General features: G+C 43.5%; 1 protein-coding gene across 1 annotated transcript in view; it reads right to left on the minus strand.

Moving 5' to 3' along the window:
* Nucleotides 1-21,117, minus strand: part of TAP1 (transporter 1, ATP binding cassette subfamily B member) — a 33,796-nt gene extending 12,679 nt beyond the window's left edge. The window contains exons 1-9 of the mRNA XM_087927943.1: nt 20,835-21,117; nt 19,360-19,930; nt 11,618-11,732; nt 8,978-9,108; nt 7,378-7,583; nt 5,363-5,560; nt 4,165-4,293; nt 3,825-4,013; nt 1,480-1,653 (exon numbers count right to left, since the gene is read on the minus strand). Coding sequence (XP_087784069.1) covers nt 1,480-1,653; nt 3,825-4,013; nt 4,165-4,293; nt 5,363-5,560; nt 7,378-7,583; nt 8,978-9,108; nt 11,618-11,732; nt 19,360-19,864 — 1,647 coding nt within the window. The 5' untranslated portion in view covers nt 19,865-19,930; nt 20,835-21,117. The remainder of the gene's footprint in view (nt 1-1,479; nt 1,654-3,824; nt 4,014-4,164; nt 4,294-5,362; nt 5,561-7,377; nt 7,584-8,977; nt 9,109-11,617; nt 11,733-19,359; nt 19,931-20,834) is intronic.

Consider the following 21,117-nt stretch of genomic DNA (forward strand, 5'->3'; position numbering starts at 1 on the left):
TCACTTAACAATGGCAGCGATTCGCTTAAAGATTGCAGGGGGAAAGGTTGTAAAATGGGTTGAAGTTCATTTAACAACTATCTTGCTTAGTAACAGAAATGCTGGGCTCAACCATGGTTGTACGTCGAGGACTACCATAAAGATATTGAATTTAATCGCTGGAACAGTAAAGGGTACAATGGGCAGGGACACATGGTTGGAGTTGATTGGTTGGACAGCGCGGTGTCCTGCATGAGGCAATCTGTGTTATGATTGGTTGCTGGGGGTAAAGGGGGAGTTTCCCTTTTTTCCCGCCTTTTTTGTGTTTCCTTCTGTATGCTGTTTAAATTTACCTCATGATGTTCCTGACTATCCTATTTGTTATAAATATAAACATTAAATAGATTCATTTTTATAAAACTACAGGTTTGTGTTGGTGTCTCTGACTTCATTTGGATACCGGCTGCATAATTCCCGGACATCAATCTGTTCAATTTGTTTAATGGGAGTTGAAAGAGAAAAAAAAAATCCACGATAGACTATTTAACAGAATAACAATGTCGGAAGGGACCTTGCAGGTCTTGTTCTGACCCGAAGCTTGTTCCAATGAAACAAACATTAAACGGAGGTAACAGCAAAACCTTTTAATGATCCTTTACAAATTCCGTTCCTCCCCAGTTAAAAGGCTGTTTCAGACTAATTGTCTCTGATAAGAACGAGCCTTGCCAAGTTTGTGCAAGACTGCCAAGAACACTAGATAAAGTTGCCAAAAAAGTATTTCAAACACAAAGAGTCTCCAAACACCAACTAAGAGAGTCCAGACGTCCACAAGGCTTGAATGCAAAAACTTCTTGGCTTCCTGCAAAGAACTCCGGTTTCTCAGCTGGCTTTTATCTCTGAAGGGAGGGGCCATTACCTTGCAGCCTTACCCCCGAGTCACCCGTGTTGCTGCAGCTGCTCTTTCCTTCCAGCAGCCCTGCGTCCACGTGCACTGGGCACAGGCTCCTCGGGGACCTCTTCATCACTGCTGCCAGCCTCCACAATCTCCGAAGGCACCATTCCACTCCCTGATGGTCCTGGCCCCATCCCTGCATTACACGCAGGCCTCTCCTCTGAGTTTTCGCTCTCTGAGACCTCAGCCGCTGCCGCCAGTGAACCACAACAGGTCTTCTAGTCCAACCCCCGCCCCCCATTCAAGCAGGAGACCATTTCAGACAATGGCTGTCCAGTCTCTTTTTGAAAGCCTCCACAACATTTAAAGGCAAGCTGTTCTATAGGGTGTGCTCTGTAGGCTGTTCGGTGATTTACCCGACGATTTACCTCAGGGTGTAGTAATGTGCCTGACTATCTCACCTGCTGTAAACATAAAATGTAAAATCTATTTATTGATGTAAAATGACAAGTTCGCATCAGCGTCCCTGACTCCATTTGGACACTGGCTGTGCAATCCCCTCCACAACCTGTATCGGCCACCTGCGTCTACCGTATCGCATCCCTTACCTTTTGATGCAGGAAGTGATGTTCGTATTTGTTCAGGTCCTCGTCATCCAGCAGCACCTGTCCTTCTCTGGGCTCATAAAACCTTTGGAGCAAGGCCACCACCGTGCTCTTCCCACACCCGGAAGGGCCCACCAGGGCAGTCACAGTACCAGGGCACAGCTTGAAAGACACCCCCTGGAAGAAGAGAAAACCGCCTGCCAATTCTACCCGACTTCGATGCAGTTCTTCGTACTGCAGTTTCAGTTCTGGCTTTGGATGGGATAGGACAGCGCATCAGCATGCTCAGAGAACAGATAATCAGAGTTGGAAGGGATCTTGGAGGTCATCTAGTCCAACCCCCTCCCCCCGCCCAAGCGGGAGACCCTACACCCTGCACAAATGGCAGTCCAATCTCTTCTTCAAAGTCTCAAGTGATGGCGCTCCCACAACTTCCAAAGGCAGAGCTGTTCCACTGATGGATTGTTCTCACTGTCAGAAAGTTTCTCCTTATTTCCAGGTTGAACTTCTCCTTGTTCAGCTTCCATCCATTATTCCTTGTCTGGCCTTCGGGTGCTTTAGAAAATAGCTGGACCCCTTCCTCCCTGTGGCAGCCCCTCAAATATTGGAAGACCGCTATCCTGTCTCCCCTGGTCCTTCTCTTTACTAGACTAGCCAGGCCCAGTTCCTGCAACTGTTCTTCATACGTTTTTTTAGCCTCCAGTCCCCTAATCATCCTGGTTGCTATTTCTAGAGTCTTAATTTCTCTCTTACATTTTGGCAACCAAAACTGGATGCAGTATTCCAAGCGTGGCCTTACCAAGGTGTTATAAAATGGTTTAGCAAGGCCTAGGGCCTGGGGCCTGGAGATTGTACATCTCTAACCATTTAAATGCAGTTAATTTCCATTAAGCCAGGTTAGACCTAAGCCTGATTTGACTGACCTCAAAAATCTGATTCTAGGTTGGGTCTGGCCAAAGCTTGGATGAGAGACCATAGAAATGGATCCAGCCAACGTGAAAGCTGTCCTAGCAGCCCCGCCAAAGAATCGCAAACAGCTGCAAAGCTTCCTGGGATTTGCGAACTTCTACCGGCAATTTATCCCCTCATTTGCAGAGATTGCATTACCAATAACTATTGAAAACTGGGAGTGGGAGGGCAACCAAGGCAAATCCTGGACAACCCCTTAAATAGACTCTAGAATGACAACAAGCTTTTGAATGGTTAAAAAGACATTTCGCACAGGAACTCATTCTAATACACACCCTGACCCAGCATTGCCTTTTATAGTGCAAGCCAACGCTAACGACGTAGCGGTGGCAGCAGTTCTACTCCAGAAAAATGTTAATGGACATCTGCAACCCTGTGCATATACATCCCCAAAACTCCCAGACACTGAAAGAAGGTGGGTTGTATGGGAAAAAGAAGCTTATGCAGTTTGTTGGGCTTTACAAACTTGGAGACAATTTTTAGTGGGCGGTAACATTCCATTCCGAAAGTATGGCTTTCAATGACTATTCCAGAGAGAAATAATGGAGTTTCCCATACTGACCTCAGCTACATTTTGGTTTCCTCTGGCTGCGTTCACACGACATACTTGTCCAAGTCAGTAGATGACACACACGAGATGAAAAGTTGGTTACCTTTAAACTTGACTTAGTAAGTTGTGGGAATTCCATCCATTTGACTAGTTCCATGATGGTGAACTTATGGCATGCGTGACACGCAGAGCCATTTGTGCTGGCACATGAGCTGCAGGCAAACTTACCTCACTGCATTATGTGTGTACCTCACAGCTGATTTTTGGCTGGTTTGAGGCCTTTTTCGGCCTCCCAGAGGCTTGAGGAAGGCTTCTGCAGGCTTTGCAGGCCGAAAACTAGGCCCATTTTGTCACTTCCTGTTTTTCTGGAAATACTGAGAGTGACAAAACGAGCATAGTTTTCAGCCTGCAAAGCCTGCAGAAGCCTTCCTCAAGCCTCTGGGAGGCCGAAAAAGGCCTCAATCTGGCTGAGAATCAGCTGTGAGGCACAGTGCAGGTAAGGGAGTGGGGTGGGTGGGTGGGGATTGTTTGTGCATGCATAGAGGGCATGGGGGGTGCACACTGCCTTCTGGGTGCTGGCACACGAGCACGAGCATGCAAGCACATGTGCAATTTTTGGCACAGGAGCCCAAAAAGGTTAGCCACCACTGGACTAGTTTGCAGTGTCATGTATTGGTTTAACCCAGATAGTCAGGGCTATTCAATAACAGAGTCATCCTGGTCACAGGATGACTGGGACTCAATCTTGGGTAGTTCTCTTCATATCTATTCTTGAACCCATACCCAAAGTGTTGTGATCCCTTCTCAGAATCCAGTTCCCACCACCAACCTTCAGCACTAGAGAGTTGCCATTGTTGCCATAGGAGAATGAAACATCTTTAAGCTCCATGCATCCTTCTAAATTTGTGGGTGCCAAAGTTCCCGAAGGCTTGATTTGGGGTGTCCGGTCCATGTACTCAAAAGCCTTTTCCGATGAACCTACGGCCTTTTGCATGGAAGGGTAATATGAAAGGAGGACCTAGGAGACACAGGAAACAGGCACTGTGAGACAAGGGAAACATTTTGAGGAAGGGTCTTCACTCTTCTCTGGGCTTCCAAGCAGAGGCTGTTTCTGCCCCCCCACCCCACCCATCCACCCCCCCCAGTGCTGGGCCAATCACAAAACTTACCTTCACCACTGTGGAAAGCTCACCCTCCTGCAGGACAAAGGTAACGAGAGCTCCGCTAGTCAACTTCCCTTGAGTGACCAGGTATCCCCCATAGTAGAGAACCCCCACTTTGAGTGCCAGTTGTAAGATCTGGAGGAGAGAGAAAAAAAATAGGGGATTAGTGTGAAATCCCTTGGATAAGGGGTGTCAAACTAGCAGCCCGCGGGCCAGATGGGTCACACACACAGGCCACGCCCACCCCAGCTCTGTGAAGGGGAAAACGTCATGACATGACGGCAACATGACGGCGCGAGTTTGACACCCATGCCTTAGAGGGGTGGAGGGGAAGGAGGGAGGGAGAGAGACAGACAGAAAGACAGAGAAGAGACAGACAGGGAGGGAGGGAAGGAGGGAAGATTAGACACATAGACAGATAGATAAACTATCTATCTATCCATCCATCCACCAACATACTTGCCTACCTATCAATCTATCTCTATCTATGTACTCTATCTATCTATCTATCTATCTATCTATCTATCTATCTATCTGTTCTGCATGGACATTTCCATTCTCGAAATCCGGCAGCTCGGATTGGTCAAAGCGCGCAGCCACCAGATTGGTCGAGCGCGCAGCACTGATTGGCCGTTCGGAATCGACCGCGATTGGCTGAGCCGATCGCGGGCGATTCGAACGGCTGTCATTGGCCGCAGCGCCCGGCGCCCGATCGATATAAGCCGCGGCTTTTACCCACTCACTCCACTTGTGTTTTCCACTAATAAATGAGCTGAACTCAAGTCACTGCCTCGCGTCTTTTGTCCATATCGGCGATACGACACTATCTATCTATCTCAATCTCTCAATCTATCTACTCTATCTCTATTTCTCTACTGTTTCTATCTATCTCTATCTCTCTATCTATCTATCTACTGTATCTATCTATCTACTCTCTATCTATCTACTGTATCTCTCTCTCTCTCTCTCTATCTACTATTACCTCTCTATCTCTCAATCTCTCTATCTACTCTCTCTCTTTCTTTCTTTCTATCTGTCTATTGTATCTATCCATCCATCTACCCATCTGAAATAGTCAGCCCTACTCACTCTGGAAGCACAAAGCTCCATGCGGCACACAAAATCTGAAACCATCCTTTGGGTGACAGAAGTCGTGCAGCCCGCACCCTCTCGCCAACCTCTCTGCCCAGGTTTGCATCCTTGCCTCAGGAATCCATACGGAGGCCCCGTAGGCCACGGCCTCCACCTTGTTGAGTTTGTAGGTCTCTTGCAACTTCTTTTCGTAACACTGAGCAGCCCCATCCTCGTTGGCAAAGCTGCGGACGGTGGGGATGGCCTGGAAGGTCTCCATTGCAACTTCGTTGGCTCTAGCTAAGGATTCCTGGACCTCCGTGGCCAACCTCTGGAAGGAGAGAGAGAGAGAGAAAAGAGAGAAAAGATAACAAAGTGTGTCCAAAATGGATCAGGAGAGATTTAACCTGGAAATAAGGAGAAACTTTTAGACAGTGAGAACAATCAGCCCATGGAATGAAAGTTGTGGGAGCACCATCACTTGAGACTTTCAAGAAGAGATTGGACTGCCATTTGTCAGAAATGGTGTAGGGTCTCCCGCTTGGGCAGGGGGTTGGACTAGATGACCTACAAGGTCCCATCCAACTCGGATTATCTGTTATCTGATTAGGTTAAGGGGTGTTCCATCTGAACCCCCAAACTTCGTATCAACTGTATTGTCCCTCTACAAATTAAACTCTGGAGGCAACTTTGGATGTGATCAAATGGGAAAATGAATGAAATCGTATTAACTAATATTAAATAAGATAAAGCTCAACTGGTGGCTACAAGTCCATGTTGTTCATTCTGCAATAATACACAAATAGCGTCAACTCATAAAATATTTCTATGGTCTTTTTAGAGTTGCCAACAGAAAGGGAGTGGGGAGTAATGGGCAGCTTGCATTCCATAAATGTTTTCGAAGATAGTTTCAAGGTGACTGAAGTTTCCGCCATGCAAAATTCTAACTGGAGGGTATGATTGATGACTCTTGGCTATGGATGTGTCCCATTGGAGAATATGAATTATGATACACCCAGGGGGTCAGGGGAAAACCATGGTCAAGGGTGACAATGAATGATGTGTCTCAGAGTCGGCTATACCCAGGCAGCGCATGTTTACTCCTAATAAATTTTTAAGTTTTGGAAGTTCGGCCAGAGACTCATGATTTAAATGGGGATCACTACCGGAGCCCTGACATGGCATCAGGGTTGTGTTTGAACTCGAAAACTGGAGTGAACGTGGCCAGCTCAACATCACTCGCCGGGCTCCGTTTTCGGCCGCAACGACCTCCTGCAGCCTTCTGCCAGCGAAAACTGAGCCCCCACCGAGCTCCATTTTCACTGGCAGAGGGCTACAGGAGGCCATTGCAACCGAAAACGGAGCCTGGGACAGCCACGTCCAGTCCTCTCAAGCTCTGTTTTTGCTGGCAGACAAAAACCCAGGCTCCGTTTTCAGCTGTGATGATCTTCTGCAGCCCGATGACAGCAAAAATGGAGCCTCCCTGAGCTCCATTTTTGCTGGCAGAAGGCTGCTGGAGGCCATCATGGCTGAAAATGGAGCCTGGGAGAGCCACGTGCAGCCCCACCAAGCTCTGTTTTTGCTGGCAGAGGCACCGCGGGCAGAGACACCGTGGGCAGAGACACCTTTCCTGTTTCCAGGGCAGCCCCACAGGCCCAATTTAAGCACCCTGTCAGCTTTGGAAGCCATATTAGCACCAGACGCTTCCGCACTGCCACATTCTTGAGCCTGGGAAAACGGGAGGGGAGAATTTCCTGGAGCGTATGTGGTTAGATTCTTCTTCTAAGTCAAGGTCATGTTATTTCTTCACCTGGGTGAGAGGACTTCTCTCAAGCTGAGGCGAACGGTGATTGGGGCATGTGATGCAGTGAGGGATGCAGAGGGTGGATTTGTAATTTTTTACTTATTGCAAGGAAACCTGGAACTTTCAGATTCGGGATTTCCCAGATGTGCCAGTTTACTACTCATTCCAAAGGCCGGATCCAGCCCAAGGGCCTTGAGTTTGACTGCTCGGTATTAAGGCTTTCGTCCCCAGGAAAGGCTGATAGAAATAAACATTACTTCTATAGTCCTTTTTAGCGGCCTGTGGGCCTTGGGCCTCTCTACCACAGAACCCTCAAGGTAAGGCTGAAGGGAACCTTTCATCACCTGATAGAACTTCCCCGAGAATTTCGGCAACAGCAGGATGAAGGGCAGGGTCACAATGATGAATAAGGCCAAAGGCACAGAGATCCACAGCATCATGGCATAGTAGCAGATACCCCGGAGCAGGTACCACATCAGGAGGCTCAGATCGTGTGAGAGGGCTTCGCTCATGGAATCGATGCCGGATGAGATGTGGGAAGTGATGTCACCTGTCAGCCAGAACAAGTCCATTTCAAAATACCGTATGTCAACTGGGAGAAGCCCCCTACCAGCTGTGGTCTTTGCCTTTCCTGCTTTTTTGGTACCCATCTGTGGAACTGACCTGTTCTGACCAAGGCTTATTGAGACACTAACAAACACGTTAGTCCCAAAACCCTTTTTTCTTTATTTCAACAGCTGTGAATTTTAGTCATTCACTGTAATGAGGCTCAAACAGTTAGTAAATAGTCCCATGGAAGTCTGCCAAAATCCTTCAGGATAAGTCTGATAAGCACGCACCTTTATCTTCCTTGAAACGCTGGCAATGACTAAATTTCCAAGTAGTTATACAAGGCCAAACGGAACACAAATTCAACACAGAGCTTCAGGTTTCAAACCGACCAGTATGAACGAAGTTGCTTCCTGCAAAGGTTCCTATTCCTTTGCTCCTCCTTTATGTCTTATGGGAGGGCCAATCAGCCTTACTACTGAGTCACACCCATTTTGTCTTAACTGTTCTTGCCTTCTGGCAGCTCTACGCACACGCGCATTGGGAACAGGCTCCCCTTGTTCCTCTGCCTCGCTGCTGTCAGATTCTGGAGGCTCTGGAGTCAGCACACAATTCCCAGATGGCCCTGGCCCCATCTCTGTATCGGACACAGAACTCTCGTCCAACTCCTCCCTACTGTCGGACTCTGCTGCTGTCACCACAGGATGCCAGTGGATCACAACATGGCCACCCCATCTTCTAAACCAGTGCTTGCCAACCAGTGGGCTGGGGACCGCTGGTGGTCCACCAGAAAATTTTGGTGGTCCACAGAGAAAGGTCACACCCAAAGCAATTAATCCAGGCTGCGCAGGAACACAAAGCTTGCATCGCTTGCATTGCAAACAATACAAGATAGTGAGGGGGGGGGGTGGCGGGGGGAAACTTGCCCCACACCCCTTGCCTGGCCACCGGGCTGCTTCTTTCCACTTCTTTCTTCTTCTGCTTTTGGCTGCACTCAAGGAAAGCAGCAAAAGTCTTTCTTTCTCTCCCCTGACCAAAGTTTCTGCCGCACAAAATTCTGACTGGAGAGCATGATAGATGACTCTTGGCTATGGATGTGTCCCATTGGAGAATATAAATTATGATACACCCAGGAGGTGGGGGAAAACCATGGTCAAGGGTGACAATAAATGATGTGTCTCAGAGTCGGCTACACCCAGGCAGCGCTGGCATGTTTACTCCTAATAAATCTTCTTTAAGCCTTTGAAAATCTGGCTAGAGACTCATGATTTAAATGGGGGAAACTACCAGAGCCCTGACTCTGTGTGTGTGTGTGTGTGTGTGTGTGTGTGTGTGTGTGTGTGTGAGAGAGAGAGAGAGAGAGAGAGAGAGAAAAGGAAATGCTGGATCCTTTACCTGTTCGATTAGTGCTGAAGAAGCCAATCTCCTGGCGCACAACGGACCTGAAGACAGAGGCCTGGAAGCGGGTGTGAAATCTGTTCATAACCTTATTATACAGGAAGTCGCAGAGAAGCTCTGTTGTCGCACTGAGAGGAATCAGAAAACAGATATCTATCATGACTCCAACTTTAGCTCTCTCCAGTCTTTGCTCCTACCTGACATCACTTTGACCCCTTTCCCCCCCTCTCCCAATGAATCATATTTCATCCCATGCTGTGGTCAAAAATTTTGGTTTCCTTTTCTGTTTTTTTGGGGGGTGGGGTTGCACTCTGAGTCACATTTCTGCAAATATATTGATATGAGGGACAAATAATATTCTATCCTGAGGTAATGATCACCGTCATAACTTTTGAATTGCACAGCAGAAGGAGCAGGCAAGCAGTCTTCCAATATTTGAGGGGTTGCCACAAAGAAGATGGTGTCTGCAGCATGTTTTTCTCTGCCTGATGTAACGGAACAGCCCATTAATAGACAGGTAGTCCTCGACTCACGCCCACAATTGGGCCCAAAATTTTTGTTGCTAAGTGAGACCCTTGTTCAGTGAGTTTTGGTCCAGCGGTGGTATTCAGCCAGTTCGCACCGGTTCAGGCGAACTGGTAGCAAGGATTTGGTGTGGATCGCAGAACCGGTAGTACCTTCCGGATGTCCATGCCCCCAACCCAGTCGCCTGGTCGCCACTCACTTGCTCGAGCCGCCAATGCTTGTTCACCCTCCACCCGATGCTTGCCAGCCCAGTATTTCTTTTTTTTTAATCCTCCCAACAATCAGCTGTTCCTACAATCAACTGTGCCTGGATTCTCCTCCCTTCTTACTGCTTCACCCTCCTGGAAGGCCCAGGAAGGCAAAAAATGGAGGGAGGGAATACAGCCCCCCCCCCTCCATTTTTTGCTTTCCTGGGCTCCAGGGAAGCTTCCTGGGAGCAAAATCGTCCCCACCTAGAGACTCCTCTGAGGCCAGGAAGGCCCCAAAATGGAGGCCAGGAAGGCTCCAAAGCAAAAACACCCCCAGGAGGCTTGCCTGAGGCCCAGAGGACACCAAAATGGAACCGGGAGGGGTGTTGTGCCTCCTCCAGGCTCCGTTTTTCCTTCCTGAGCCCCAGAGAAGCCTTCTGGGAGCAAAAATGCCCCCCCCCAGAGGCTCCTCTGAGGCCAGGAAGGTCCCAAAATGGAGGCCAGAAACAAAAATGGCCCCTCAGGAAGCTTGCCTGAGGCCCCAAAGGCCCCAAAATGGAGCGAGGGGGTGCTGAAAAAACCACATCCACCCAATCACATGGCCACATCCACCTAGCCACGCCCACCGAACCGGTAGTAAAAAAAACTTCAATCCCACCACTGGATTTTGTCCCATTTTACAGCTTTTCTCACCCCGTCATTTGTTAAGGGAACCACTGCAGTTGTTACATCAGCAAACACAATTGTTAAACGAACCTGGCTCCCCCATCGACTTTGCTTGTTAGGAGGTCGCAAAAAGGGGATTGCATGACCCCGGGACACTGCAACCTTCATAAAAGTGAATACGTTGTCCAGTGTCTGAACATAAATCACATGACCATGGGGGGGGGGGGAATGCTGCAACGGTCAAAAAAAATGGGCATGTCACTTTTTTTCCGTGCCGTTGTCATTTTGAACAGGTCACTAAGCGAACTGTTGTTAAGTCGAGGACTACCTGTACTGTTCCCATTTTAACAGATAACCAGAGTTGCAAGGGACCTTGGAGGTAATTTAGTCCAACCCCCTGCCCAAGTGGGAGACCTACACGATTTCTGACAGATGGCAGTCCAATCTCTCCTCGAAAGTCTCAACTGGTGGCGTTCCCACAACTTCCGAGGGCAACTTCTGTTCCATTGGTTGATTGTTCTCACTGTCAGAAAGTTTCTCCTTATTTCCAGGTTGAATCTCTCCCTGTTCAGTTTCCATCCATTATTCCTTGTCTTGGAAAATAGCTTTACTCCTCCCTCTCTGTGGCAGCCCCTCAAATATTGGAAGACTGCTATCATGTCTCCCCTGGTTCTTCTCTTCACTAGACTAGTCAAGCCCAGTTCCTGTAACCATTCTTCACATGTTTTAACTTCCAGTCCCCTCATCATCCTGGTTGCTCTTCTCTGTACTTTTTCTAGAATCTTTTTTATAGTGTGGTGACCAAAACTGGATGCAGTACTCTAGGCGTGGTCTTACTAAGGATTTATAGAGTGGTATTAGTACTTCCCTTAATCTTGATTGTATCCCTCTGTTAATTCAATTTAGGATTGCATTAGCTTTTTTGGCTGGTGCTGCACACGGCTGGCTCCTATTTAGCTGGTTGTCCACTAAGACTCCAAGATCCCTCTCACAGTTACTGCTATTGAGCCTGGTTTCACCCAGTCTATATGGGTGCTTTTGGTTTTTCTTGCCTAAGTGTAGGATTTTTTCCTCTCTTTCTCTCTATAGCACACACACAACCCACCACACATACACATATATGATGCATTTCCGAATGTATTCATTTGTGATCCAACTTTTCCCTTCTATTGTGACTAAAATTTGTGGGTTTCCAACGATGCCACAGGTGCAAGTTTGCATTTAAAAACAAACTCAGGTAGTGTCCCCTCTATCATACCTCGCCAGAGTGTAACAAGACATCATATACAGAGCATTCTTGAAGGCCGAGGCTTCCTCCTTGCTGATGAGCAAGTCTGTCACCTTTCCGGTATAATGTGGAATTGCCATCTCCCCTGAAAGGCAGACATTGAGAGAGTGTGAGAGATTGAGAGAGAGAGAAAGAGAGAGAGAGATTGAGAAATATTGAGAGAGAGGGAGATTGGAGAGAAATTGAGATGAGAGAGAGAAAGAGTTTGAGAGAGAGAGACAGAGATTGAGAGAAATTGAGAGTTTGAGAGAGAGAGTAAGAGAGATTGAGAAAGATTGAGAGAGAAAGATATTGAAGAGAGATTGAGAAAGAAAAGAGTTTGAGAGAAATTGAGAGATTGAGAGTTTGAGAGAGAGAGTAAGGGAGATTGAGAAATATTGAGAGAGAAAGATATTGAAGAGAGATTGAAGAGAGATTGAGAGAGAGAAAGAGTTTGAGAGAAATTGAGAGATTGAAGAGAGAGAGATTGAAGACAGCAAAGTTTGAGAGAGAAAAATTGAGAGATTGAGAGTTTGAGAGAGAGAGAGATTGAAGTGAGAGATTGAGAAAGAGATTGAAGAGAGAGAGGTTGAAGAGAGGTTGAGAGAGAGAGAGAGAAAGAGTTTGAGAGAGAGATTGAGAGAAATTGAAAGATTGAGAGTTTGAGAGAGAAAGAGAGAAAGAAAGAAATTGAGAAATTGAGAGAGAGAGATTGAGAGTTTGAGAGAGTGAGAAATTGAGCGAGATTGAAGAGAGATTGAGAGAGAGCAGGAAAGTGAGAGAGTTTGAGAGATAGAGAAAGAGGGAGATTGAGAGATATAAATAGATAGATAGATATACACGTACATATATACATATCAAGAGGTCTTACAAGAAATTGCAATAGAAGCTGGCCACTTGAGTTGGACTGTCCCAAGTAGCAACCCGAACAACATTATTTGTTTTCTGTATGTAATATAGGTACTCAACTTACGACCGTAATTGAACCCCAAAACTTCCATCACAACCATCATAAATATGAATCGGTTGCCAAGCACCTGACCCCAGGAATGCTGCAACAGCCGTTAAGCCTCAAAGTTGGTCATCAGTCACCTTTTTCAGGGCTGTCCTAACTTTGAACAGTCACTAAACGAATCATCCTAAGTTGAGGACAATCTGTAAAGTACAATGAAAGCTGCAGACGGGTGGGGAAGGGAGGAGAGAATTACAAGCAAGGGGAATTCCTTTCCAGACCTTCTCATCAACGTGAGCAGTCAAGTTATTATTTTTTTTAAAAAAATAGAAATATGTTATGGGCCTCTCAGAATTTCTGGGTGTCTCTTGTTACAGCAAGGGGTCATTTCTCAAGCTTTTGTACCAGCCCAAAAAGTCAACTTGTACCTGATTTAAGAGTCTGTTCCATGCATTCATTTATTTATTTAATGTATCTCTATTCCACAGCAGTCAAAAAGATTCTTGGTTCTGAATGTCCAGTTTGAAGGGCTTCGGCGATAGACAGGAATCCGCGATTGTGCGCGGTTTCTGCCTGGGCTCGCCACTGGAACGCCCTGAGCTGGCTGGCTTCGGGGCTAAGCCACCCCGCAGAGGTGATGAGGAAGGGGGAGACCACCAGCAGGATAGAGGAGAGCCGCATCTCTCCTCCTCAGCTGGCCATTACTCCCTTTCCCAAAGGCGGTAGGAGCGGTAGTAAGAAATGGCCACCTCAAAGAAAAACTCAACCGGAAAAGGACTTGCAGGAGGAAGATAAGAAGTGAAAGTTTTAGATGACCGGGCTAAGTTGAAAAAGCAATAACTAAGGTACTCTGGAATTTAAATTTTACAAGAAATAATATCGCTCCCAAAGAAGAATCGGAAGCAGCAAAAGAAAGTGAAAAGAGAAAGGTTTGACTTTTTTTTTCTTCTCTCACCTTCCTTATATTGACAGTTAAGAATAAGAAATTGGAAAAATCTGCTTTGGCATCAATAGGCAATTCAGCTGAAAAAGTAACTAAATGCCAAAGGGACAATAAAGATTTCTGGACATTAAAAACTTTTTCTTCTATAAACAGGAAGGGAGAGAAAAAGAATAAGGGCAGGATCTGGAAGAGGGAGGAGACTGCCTGGACTTTAAAAGAATCTAAAGTAAAATTTCAATAAGCTTTCTAAAAGATACATTTTAACTGAAACTTTGCTACTAAATAGTAACCCCAGGAAAAGAAAGTGGAAAAAAAAGAAAGAGCAAAAAGAAACAGCTTGTGTGTATTTGGATTACTTGGTGACTTTTGGATTTTTGGCTATTATATTTGAATGACTAAAATCAATCGGGTGGTTGTTTAAAAATTTCTACAATGGCATTACTTTTGGATGAATTGAAAATGGAACTTAAAAAGTACAAAGAAGATGCACAAGAAGGGAAGGGTTCCTTTGGATTCGTTTTTCAATTTCTAGAAATGGAGATTTGGAACTATGAGAAACAACAAGAAAAGACTGCAAAACAAGAAGACTGGGACAAAGAAGAAGCCATCTTTAATGAACAAGTAACTCTATATGGGGAAGAAAAAGGAAAGAGGGGAAAGAGGATGGAGAATTGAAGACTTAAAAAAACAACCAAAGAAAAGAAAAATAATTAGAAAAATAAGTATAATACTGGAAAGCAACAGAAAAGGGGAATACAGAAGAGGGAAGTAGAGGTAGAGAGACAAAGGGGTAAAAGGGGGAGAGAGAAGAAGAGAGAGAAGAAGGAAAGGAAAAGAAGTTACAAAGGTCCGGAGCAAGGTATAAAGAAACAGGACCTATTTAGAGATAACGAGTGAAAATCTAACTGAAAGGGGGATTCTGTAAAGGTACATGAGATTGTGTTGTTATATTTGAAATAGAAATAACTTTAGAAAATTGGAAACAACATATGATTAGAATGAGGGATAGAATGGTTAGTGTAACTTAGTGAAATGTTTGTGAATAAAGTAAATGAAATAAAATAAATGAGAAAATTGAATTAGGAAGGAATGGGAACACTTTAATTAGTCAATGTTTTATAAAATATAAGTGAAGAGTGGGGAAATTGATTATGGAAAGTTTATACTTGTTCCCATAGAAGTATCATATTTAATTGAAAAGTAATGTGAAAAATGTTAAGACTGTAATGAATATTAATATTAATGATAGAATTGAATTGGAATGGAATGTTGTTATAATTAAAACAACATTCCATTTATATACATTTATAACTTTTTCTTTTCTTTTTTTTTAAAGAATACTGTGTGTAGTTTAAGAATATACCAAGCAGAATCCGAATGGAAGTTATGTATTATATTGAGTGTTATAACTTTAGGGGAAAGATATAAAGACATCATACTCCAACCAGTAACTCCAGGAGAAATTTTGTTTAATGAGAAAAGATAATAGACAATTGAAACAGGACAGATAAAAAATATAAATATAATGATTTGAATTGAGATGAAATAAATACAATAAAATTGAGGAAATTAAAACAGGGGAGAAGCCATGTAGAAAATGTAAAATTGTAATAAGATATGGACTAGAATATAAAAATGAGCATGAACCTGAATTTGTGTCTGTACGAAGAAATATAACCCGGGATTATGCTGCTTTCAAAAAAGATGTTTTAATTGAATTTCTTTTCTTTTTGTGGAAACTCAAATAAAATTTACAAAAAAAAAGAAAGATCCCTGGTTCCCTTGAACAGAATAAATAATCCACACAGTATAAAAAAGAACCGAAGCAATCCTGAATAAAGAGCAAACACCAAGGAATGAATTGTATGGATTGCTAGAAATAACTGCAATATGGTTTTCAGGGTTGGGTGGTGGCAGGGTCAAAAGTTAACAAGCTGCTTTACTTAATATTTAACAACAAAATGCTGTTGGGTTCACCCACGTTATGAACTTCAAAAGCATTTTAAAAACACTTTTTGAAATGTTACACCATGTAATTAAAAATATGCCTTCCTGCCAGACTGATATGGATACTTTGAAATTTTCACTGCTATTTTTATTAGAACAGAATAGAATTCTTTATTGGCCAAGTGTGATTGGACACACAAGGAATTTGTCTTGGTGCAAATGCTCTCAGTGTACGTACATTCGTCAAGAGTCAAGAATCGTAAGGTACAACGCTTACTGATAATCATAAGGTACAATAAGCAATCAAATCATACTTGGAAACAATCAATGAATATCATTAGGATTCAGGCGACAAAGTTACAGTCATACAGTAACAAGTGGGAGGGGATGGGTGATAAGGAGAGATGAGAAGATTAATGGTGATAGTAGTGCAGACTTTGTAAATAGTTGGACAGTTTATTATTTATTTATTTATTTGTCAAGCAAGTATTAGATAACAGGTATAAGTATAAACATGGTTATGAATAGATGAAATGGGTATGAATTAAAAAAACAATAGGACAGGGATGGTAGACACATTGGTGCACTTATGCACGCCCCCTACAGACCTCTTAGGAAAGGGGTGAGGTCAATAGTAGGCAGTCTAAGTTTAAAGTTTTTGGGGTTTGGGGAAAAAACCACAGAGTCAGGTAGATTATTCCAGACATTGACTACTTTATTGCTGAAGTCATATGTCCTGCAATCAAGTTTGATGTTGAGGGAGTTATTAGTTTATTTCGCCCAAACTAAGATTACATTTCCTTTCTTTTCCCCAAGAAAATCAGAAATAAATCCTTGTTAAAATCTCCCCTTTCCCCCCCTGCTGTTGCTAACAATAGTTGTCTTGAAAGAAATTTAAAAACAAAACAAAACTGGAGGCCTTAGCCATCCAAAATCATTCTAAAACTCCAACCGGAAATAAAAAAAGAAATCAAAAGGAACTCGCCTCTTGTCTGTACAGATCGTTCAGAAGAAATGTGACACAGGGAAAACGCCTGGGATTACAAATATGGAGGACATCTGCCATTTTGGGAATTAAGACGGGGGAGTAACAACAAAATTAAAACAAAGACACTGAGGGCAACCAACCAAAGTGGCTTTTCTCAAGGAAAATGGAGAAGCACTGAAGTGAAATCACCGTATAAGGAAAGTTCTGTTGTTTTACAAAACTCTGATTATTCTTTATAAAGTTCTCATTTTTTAGCAAATTGCCTTGACCGTTTCAAAATTTCTACCTCCATTTCAGCCATCTGGCCCTCTGGTATGCAGGAAATAAGCCTGACTGAGCAAGCAACCAACTCTTTTCTGCAGTTTTATCCTCGGGTGAGAATGAATCAGAAATAGCAAAGGGCACTAACAAGCACACAAGATTGCAAGTCAGTGAGTGACAGAAAGCATCTGTTAGAAGTGATCTTGAAGAAATAGAAATATATGCATACAGAATAGTAAAAAGGATACCATTGTTGTTAACATAGCATGTAGCAACTAAAAAATGGCTACACTGATACTAGTTTTTTTTTAATTTGTTATATATTGGTTTCAAGGGAATAAAACGGGAAGAATATATAAAATAAAAATCAGTAGCAAGATTGAATTGACAATGAAAGGGGATAAATATTGGATAATATATTTTAGGATGAAATTGGTTTTATTTTTCTCTGGAAATGATGAATGAAATAACATGGATAAAACATATGAAAAGAAAAATGGAATTAGGTAATAATGATATGATATGTAACTGGATAAGAAAGCCTGAAAATGTAATTAGGATTATGTAGGTATGTTACAACCTGGAATCACATTAAAGAGATGTTTAAAGAATAAAAATTAAAAATTTATTAAAAGAAGTGACCTTGAAGGATAGGCTGACACTTAGAGAGGGCTTGTATAGCACTGTGAAGTGGGATATAAATCTAAGTGCAATTGCTACAGCTATTTCTGCAACGTGCTAGAATTTTTGGCTTTGCTGTGCCTAACAAACACAATTTCCCCAATTCAACACAAGAAAAGCTGTCTCTTGAATATGCATGCACCAGGTTTCTGCATATATAACTAATATAATTTTGCTATTATATATGTTGACAACAGCAAGACTACCGTATGCACAAAAATGGAAGGACACTTCAATTCCTACTATAGACTAAAGGTTGCATGCAGAAGTTAATGGAGTTGGCTAAAATGGCAAAATTGACTACTTTGATTAAAGAAAAGAACATAAGTTATTATTATTATAAATTTTCATTCATAAATATTTTTGAATAACAGTGCATTGGCAGAGCCTTATTTACAAATTAAACACGACTGACATATGTTGGTAATAAATCTCAACCTACAAACTAATAGTGATAGTAATGGTATATTAACGGTACTAATAGTATAACCAACAGTGTTGATCTGGGTTTCTTCTTACGTTAGGTTAATTTCATTTTTTAAATCAATTACTACATTTATATTTGTCTACCTCTTCCAGTATATATATTATAACCTTCATCTTTCACTAATTTCTAGGTCTTTTCTCTATCTATTCATAAAATTTATGGCTATATTGATATATATATTTTAATTCTATTTGTTATATATTGGGTTTAGAGAGTAAAATGGGCAGAATACATAAAATAAAAATAGGTGGCAAGATTGAATTGACAACAAAGGGAATAAATATTGGATAATATATCTTAGGATGAAATTGTTTTTCCTTTTTTTTTCTGGAAATGATGAATGAAACAACACGAAGTGATAAAACATATTAAAAGAAAAATGGGATAAGTAATGATGTGAAACTGGATAAGAAAGCTGAAAATGTAATTATGATTATGTATGTATGCTACAACCTGGAATCACATTGTTCACTCAAAGGTGTTTAAAGAATAAAAATTAAAAAATTATGCAAAATAACTAAAAAAAATAAAATTTATTCCATGTCCAAAAATACTCTGAATCATCTTTGTCTTTAATTTTTAAAGTTAACCTATCCATTTCAGCACAGTCCCAGATTAGTACTTTTGTTTCCACATAGAGACAACGCATCTGAACTTTATGCTTGAAGTGGAAAAGAAGGAAACTCTGATTTGGGGCTTTACCGAGTAGATCGACAGATCTTTTACAGAAGTGGCTGGTTCATATTATTACAAAAAAGCAAAAAAACTGTGATTTGATGTTAATGCCTTATATTACAGAGTCGGAAGTCAATATTTCTTTTTCTTCTTTTCTCTTATCGTTCCTCACTTTCCTTCCCCCTTTCTCTCCCCACTGTTTCTTTATTTACATTTGTCTTTTGTATTTCGAAATATTTATATAACTCAATAAAAATGCTACATGGAAAAGTTTCTGCATCCGTGTGCAAGGATGCATATAAAATGTGATTTTAACAAAAATTCAAAACTCGATCACACCATCATGGCCTGTTGATTTTTGCAGATTCCCATGCTCCAAGGCCTAAAAAGAGTGAAACCATTTTATACTTTCTTTCTCTTGACCTCCATTTTCTATTATTATCCCAAAGGTGATTTTTTTACAAGAGGCAAATGGACTTTCTGGTTTTTCTTTGAAGACCTTTCGCTTCCCATCCAAGAAGCTTCATGACCTGGGCGAAGTTTTCAGGAAGCCGCCGCAAGCCAAAAACGGAGCTCGGGAGCCCGTTTTCGCTGGCAGAGAGCCCTCAGGCCACCACAGGTGCCCCCGACACGAGTGACGTTGAGCTGGCCACGCCCCCTGGCCACGCCCCCCCCAAGGTCAAACACAACCCTGATGCGGCCCTCAATGAAATCGAGTTCAACACCCCTGCTCTAAATTGATTGTGAGGGCCCAGGGAAGGATCGCACTCCTCTTCCCCCCTTCAAAAGGTCCACTTACCCATGCAGGAGAGCACCATAAGCACCACCATGGCCACAAACCACGGAGCCTCTGGCCTCAGGTAGGAGATGAGGTGCCTGAAGGAAGCGCTGGATGCCTTTTCCGATCCTGTGTCCCCCCACGGGAGGAGGTGATGGCACAGCAGCATCACCGCCCCCACCACCAGGTAGTTGAGGGCAAGGACGTCGCTCCTGCCCCAGTTGGAAGCCAGATGCAGGGCGTCCCCTTGGGGCTCATAGAGGTACTGCAGGCTGACGTAGCTGGGCATCTGGAAGGAGAGGACTAAGGCCCCTTCCAAAAGCAACCTCCAGGGAAGCTTCTCCACTCCAGACCGGGCGAGGGTACCCCCTGCGAGAACCAGCGACACACAGCGCGTCCCGGCGACAACCCAGAGGAAAGCCAGGGGCTTCCCCCAGGGCGAGGGGGTCCATTTCCAAGCCAGGTGGAGGGCCAGGAAGTCCAGCAGTATCCCTAAGGCGACCGAGGACCACAAGCCCGGATTCATCGCGTCGGTTCTTAAGACGGGGCAAAAGAGCTTTGCTCGAGCAGTGCTTTTGCGCGGGAAGAAATCCTGGCAAGAAAGGGAAAGAGAGGGACAAATGAGAGCCACTGAGAGTGGAGAGAAAAGGAAAAAAAAAAGAACAGCACTAAACCAACTCTACCATGGAACTCACCCCAATCCTAAGAGGTCCTTAAAGGGGGCGTGCACAAATGCACCAGCGTGCCTAGTGTCCCTGTCTTACTGTAACAGATGGCCTTTAGAAAATAGCTTGACCCCTTCCTCTCTGTGGCAGCCCCTCAAATATTGGAAGGCTGCTATCCTGTCTCCCCTGGTCCTTCTCTTTACTAGATTAGCCAAGCCCAGTTCCTGTTAACCGTTCTTCGTGTGTTTTAGCCTCCAGTCCCCTAATCATCCTGGTTGCTCTTCTCTGTACTTTTTCTAGAGTCTCAACCTCTTTTTTATAATATGACGAACAAAACTGGATGCAGTTCTGTCTCCATTTATCTGTGTTTACTCCCTTTGTTCTCGTTTACGTTCATACTTATACTTGTCATCTTGTACAGGTTTCACAAACAAAAAAATTAAATTAAATTGAATTTTAAAAAAATACCACCTCCTCTGTTATCTTGTACACCTGGGACAAATAAATAACATAAAATAAAAACACCACCTCCTCTGTTATCCTGTACATGTTGGACAAATAAATAACATAAAATAAAAATACCATCTCCTCTGTTATCTTGTACATGTTGGACAAATAAATAATATAAAATAAAAACACCACCTCCTCTGTTATCTTGTACATGTTGGACAAATAAATAATATAAAATAAAAACACCACCTCCTCTGTTATCTTGTACATGTTGGACAAATAAATAACATAAAATAAAAATACCACCTCCTCTGTTATCTTGTGCACGTCTGACAAATAAAAATAAAAGTCTGCAGCTCTGCTAAGTACGAACCCACTTACCGGCGTCGGAGGAGCTTCTCGCAGAGTCTGGGGCGCTTTCTCCCGTTTGCAGAGAAGAGGCGGCGCGGAACCGGTGGGAGAAAGCAGCCGCGAGAAGGGGCTTTAAAAGAGCAGGAAGGCTCCTCCGCGCCCGGGAGCCGGCTCCAACTGAGCTGAGGGCGGGGAAATCGCGGTGGCTGGAAGGCATGTCTTGGCTTATCTCCCGCCCGGCTCTGGAAAGCACCTTCGGCCGCGGGCGCTTCGCAGAAACAGCCGCTTTCCCGGAAGCCGAAAGTGAAACTAA

The sequence above is a fragment of the Pseudonaja textilis genome, chromosome 2, assembly GCF_049901715.1.
Source record: "Pseudonaja textilis isolate UNSWEBS1 chromosome 2, rPseTex1.2, whole genome shotgun sequence".
In the NCBI taxonomy this organism is placed as follows: domain Eukaryota; kingdom Metazoa; phylum Chordata; class Lepidosauria; order Squamata; family Elapidae; genus Pseudonaja; species Pseudonaja textilis.